This window comes from Rhinoraja longicauda, chromosome 27 (genome assembly GCF_053455715.1).
Source record: "Rhinoraja longicauda isolate Sanriku21f chromosome 27, sRhiLon1.1, whole genome shotgun sequence".
Classification (NCBI taxonomy): Eukaryota; Metazoa; Chordata; class Chondrichthyes; order Rajiformes; family Arhynchobatidae; genus Rhinoraja; species Rhinoraja longicauda.
Window position 1 is genome coordinate 464,420 of NC_135979.1, and position 4,505 is coordinate 468,924.

Below are 4,505 nucleotides of genomic sequence, written 5' to 3' on the forward strand. Positions count from 1 at the left end.
AGGTAACACAGTGGTCAGGCGACAGAGGGGAGTGCAACACGGTTACAGACTATAGTTAACACGCTCCAGCTACATGGCAGGGATGGGAGAGACATGGGCAAGGGTAGGGATGAGACGAGGTGGGGTGGTTGACCATTGGGCAGACACCTTGTGGAGACACCTGTTGCCCAGTTGCTCGTCCCAGCGAACCATCAGCGGATGGGAAACATCCTCGCCACAAAGTGTGGTGTCTGCACGCAGATTGGTCCTGGAGATGTCCGTGTTGCCCTTGGAGCGCTGGGACTCAGTCTGTCTGCAGTTGTTGCTTCCCCGAGTGACAGAGGCCAGACACTTCCCCGAGTGACAGAGGCCAGACACGGCCGGGGGTGAGAGTCGGAGCGGAGCGGATCTGCTCCATGGGAGGTGCATGTGTGGGTTTGATCAGGAGAGGGAGAACCTCCTGGCGTTGATGTTCATCTTGGTGATGCCGATGTGCTTGAGGGGGGTGGAGAGGCTGAAGGAAGCCTTGAGGGGAATGTCACACAACAGGTCCGACACCTCCTCGCACTCCTCCAGTCCCAACGTCACGTCCTCCAACATCTCCTTGTGCTGGTGGCATATCTGCTCCACCTTCAGCCGGTGCATCTCCCTCCGTAAACACATCAGCCTCCGAGCCAGCTGCTGGTCCAGAGCCTGCATGTCCTTCTGTGGGGGAGAGAGGGGGGGTGGGAGATTGAGGGGGCGAGAGGGGGAAGAGAGGGGGAGAGAGGGGGAAGAGAGGGAGGGGGAGAGAGAGGGGGGAGAGAGAGGGGGAGAGAGAGGGGGAGAGAGAGGGGGAGAGAGAGGGGAGAGAGAGGGGAGAGAGAGGGGGAGAGAGAGGGGAGGGGGAGAGAGAGGGGAGGGGGAGAGAGCGGGGGAAGAGAGGGGGAAGAGAGAGAGAGGGGGGAGAGAGAGGGGGAGAGAGAGGGGGGAGAGAGAGGGGGGAGAGAGAGGGAGGGGGGAGATAGGGGAGAGAGAACGGAGAGAGAGGGGGAGAGAGGGTGGTCAGTAGAAACCAACCAGAGGCTACTCACACCCAGCACTCTGTGAAACGTCACCTATCCATGTTCTCCACAGATGCTGCCTGACCCGCTGAGTTACTCCAGCACTCTATAATGATTGGTAACCCAATGACAGTGCGAACTCCACGGGGGTGGGGCGATGAGGGGGGGGGGGGAGAGGAGATGGGGAAGGGGGGAGATGGGGAAGGGGGAGATGGGGAAGGGGGGAGAGGGATGGGGAAGGGGAGAGGGATGGGGAAGAGGAGGGATGGGGAAGGGGGAGATGGGGAAGGGGGGAGAGGGATGGGGAAGGGGAGAGGGATGGGGAAGAGGAGGGATGGGGAAGGGGGAGATGGGGAAGGGGGGAGAGGGATGGGGAAGGGGGAGAGGGATGGGGAAGGGGGGAGATGGGGAAGAGGAGGGATGGGGAAGGGGGAGATGGGGAAGGGGAGGGAGGGAGAGTTGGAGACGGTTCTGGGACGGGACAAGCTGTAGCCTGTGCTCGAGTCCAGAACCAGCGCCTGAGTCACTCTCTGCCCGCGGGCTGTGCCGGGCGGCACCGCTCTGACAACAACTCCCCGGCAGAACAGCGAGGGAGGCGGCGGAGGGAAGGCAGACAGAAGCTTCTGCCCCAGGGCGCAAATGTCAAAGACGAGAGGCCACGGCGCTGAGGAAAGAGGGGCGACGTTTACCGCGGGGGTGCAGGGCAGGTTATGTTTCACACAGAGGGTGGATGGGCCTGGACCACGCTGCCAGATGTGGGGGTGGGGGGGGGGGGGGGGGGGATGGTGGAGGCTGATACGATAGTGGCGTTATGAGGCGTTTAGACAGGTACATGGATACGCAGGGAATGGAGGGGTGCTGCAGATGCTGGTTTATACCGAGAATAGACAGAAAATACTGGAGTAACTCAGCGGGACAGACACATATCCATGTTCTCCACAGATGCTGCCTGACCCGCTGAGTTACATAGAAACATAGAAAATAGGTGCAGGAGTAGGCCATTCGGCCCTTCGAGCCTGCACCGCCATTCAATATGATCATGGCTGATCATCCAGCTCAGTATCCCGTACCTGCCTTCTCTCCATACCCCCTGATCCCTTTAGCCACAAGGGCCACATCTAACTCCCTCTTAAATATAGCCAATGAACTGGCCTCAACTACCTTCTGTGGCAGAGAATTCCACAGATTCACCACTCTCTGTGTGAAAAAGAACTTTCTCATCTCGGTCCTAAAAGACTTCCCCCTTATCCTTAAACTGTGACCCCTTGTTCTGGACTTCCCCAACATCGGGAACTCCAGCACTCTGTATCTATCTCAGGGATTATCATATATATATATATCATATATATATATACAGCCGGAAACAGGCCTTTTCGGCCCTCCAAGTCCGTGCCGCCCAGCGATCCCCGTACATTAACACTATCCTACACCCACTAGGGACAATTTTTACATTTACCCAGCCAATTAACCTACATACCTGTACGTCTTTGGAGTGTGGGAGGAACCCGAAGATCTCGGAGAAAACCCACGCAGGTCACGGGGAGAACGTACAAACTCCTTACAGTGCAGCACCCGTAGTCAGGATCGAACCTGAGTCTCCGGCGCTGCATTCGCTGTAAAGCAGCAACTCTACCGCTGCACTACCGTGCCGCCCGATTAGTCGAAGTTGGCATCGTGTTGGGCAGGGACATTGTGGGCCGAAGGGCCTGCGCTGCTGTCCCGTGTCTGTCTGTCTGTCTGTCCGGTGCTGGAGCAGCAGGTTTAGCGGCGCCGGTTCTCACCAACTCTGCGCGCAGCCAGTCCGCGGCGCCGGCGATGTTGCTGAAGCCGCAGATGCTCCGGACAGCGATGTCGACCCGGACCCCGCTCCCGGTCCCGGTCCCCGGTCCCGGCCGTTCCCCGTCTCCATTCTCCCCCCACGGGCCGCTGCGCAGCCGCTCCTCCCACTCTGAGAAGGACGGGCGGCGGGTCTGAAGCTTCAGCTTGTCGGCCAGCGCCTTCAGCTGCCCGAGGTCGTCCTCCCCGCCCGCCGCCTGGGTCTGGGTCTGGGTCTGGGGCTGGGTCTGGGGCTGGGTCTGGGTCTGGGGCTGGGGCTGGGGCTGGGGCTGGGGCTGGGGCTGGGGCTGGGGCTGGGGCTGGGTCGGGGGCTGGGGCTGGGGCTGGGGCTGGGGCTGGGGCTGGGGCTGGGGCTGGGGCTGGGGCTGGGGCTGGGGCTGGGGCTGGGGCTGGGGCTGGGGCTGGGGCTGGGGCTGGGGCTGGGGCTGGGGCTGGGGCTGGGGCTGGGGCTGGGGCTGGGGCTGGGGCTGGGGCTGGGTCGGGGGCTGGGGCTGGGGCTGGGGCTGGGGCTGGGGCTGGGTCGGGGGCTGGGGCTGGGGCTGGGGCTGGGGCTGGGGCTGGGGCTGGGGCTGGGCCATCGTGCCTGCCCGGTGACTGGCGCCTCTGCCCGCCCTGCCCGCGCTTTATACCCGCCGCCGCGCTCAGCATCTACGGTGCCGCCCTCCCGCCTTAAAGGGACCTCGCCCCGCGGTCTGTGTCACAGCGTGGAAACAGGCCCTTCGGCTTACTGGCCCACACCGGCCAACATGTCCCACCTGCCCACGTTTGGCCCAAATCCCTCCAATCCTCCTAACGTGTGCCCGGGAGAGGCGACCTCTCTCCCAACACAGGATGACGAAGGCCGAGCGTGTGGGCGTGTGTGTAACACCATGAAACATAGAGAATAGGTGCAGGAGTAGGCCATTCGGCCCTTCGAGCCAGCACCGCCATTCAATGTGATCATGGCTGATCATCCACAATCAGTTACCCCGTTCCTGCTTTCTCCCCATACCCCTTGAGTCTGAAGAAGAGTCTCGACCCGAAACGTCACCTATTCCTTCTCTCCCGAGATGCTGCCTGACCTGCTGAGTTACTCCAGCATTTTGTGAATAAATTGATTTGTACCAGCATCTGCAGTTATTTTCTTATACTATCCCTTGATTCTGTTAGCCCTTTGAGCTAAATCTGACTCTCTCTTGAAAACATCCAGTGAATTGGCCTCCACTGCCTTCTGTGGCAGAGAATTCCACAGATTCACAACTCTCTGGGTGAAAAAGTTTTTCCTCATCTCAGTCCTAAATGGCCGACTCCTTATTTTAAACTGTGGCTCCTGGTTCTGTACTCCTCCAACATCGGGAATTTTTTTTCCTGCATCTAGCCTGTCCAATCCTTTATAGGGTAATAGACGGGCTGAATGCCCACGGGAGGGCATTCAAGATATTATTTAGATTAGAAGCACAGAAGCAGGCCCTTCGGCCCACCGAGTCCGTGCCGACCAGCGATCCCCACACACTAGCACTATCCTACACACACGAGGGACAATTTACACTTTTATCGAAGCCAATTAACCTGCAAACCTGTACGACTTTGGAATGTGGAAGGAAATCGGAGATCCCGGAGAAAACCCACGCGGTCACGGGGAGAACGTACCGTAGTCGGGATGGAACC

At 59.9% G+C, this 4,505-nt stretch overlaps 1 protein-coding gene across 1 annotated transcript; it reads right to left on the reverse strand.

The window, feature by feature from the left end:
• Positions 1-348: 348 nt before the first annotated feature.
• LOC144606830 (protein FAM167A-like) lies at positions 349-3,621 on the reverse strand. Its single transcript, XM_078423236.1, has 2 exons — positions 2,804-3,621; positions 349-684 (listed from the first exon to the last, which is right to left on the reverse strand). Exons 1-2 carry the CDS (start codon positions 3,434-3,436, stop codon positions 421-423), a joined length of 897 nt encoding a protein of 298 aa, XP_078279362.1. The 5' UTR covers positions 3,437-3,621; the 3' UTR covers positions 349-420.
• Between the last annotated feature and the right edge of the window lie 884 nt (positions 3,622-4,505).

Excerpts from the sequence above, each read along its gene's own strand:
- LOC144606830 (XM_078423236.1), bottom strand. The coding sequence starts at position 3,436 with ATGGCCCAGCCCCAGCCCCAGCCCCAGCCCCAGCCCCAGCCCCAGCCC. Across the intron at positions 685-2,803 it reads ACTGGCTGCGCGCAGAGTTG|AAGGACATGCAGGCTCTGGA; the intron begins GTGAGAACCGGC and ends TCTCCCCCACAG.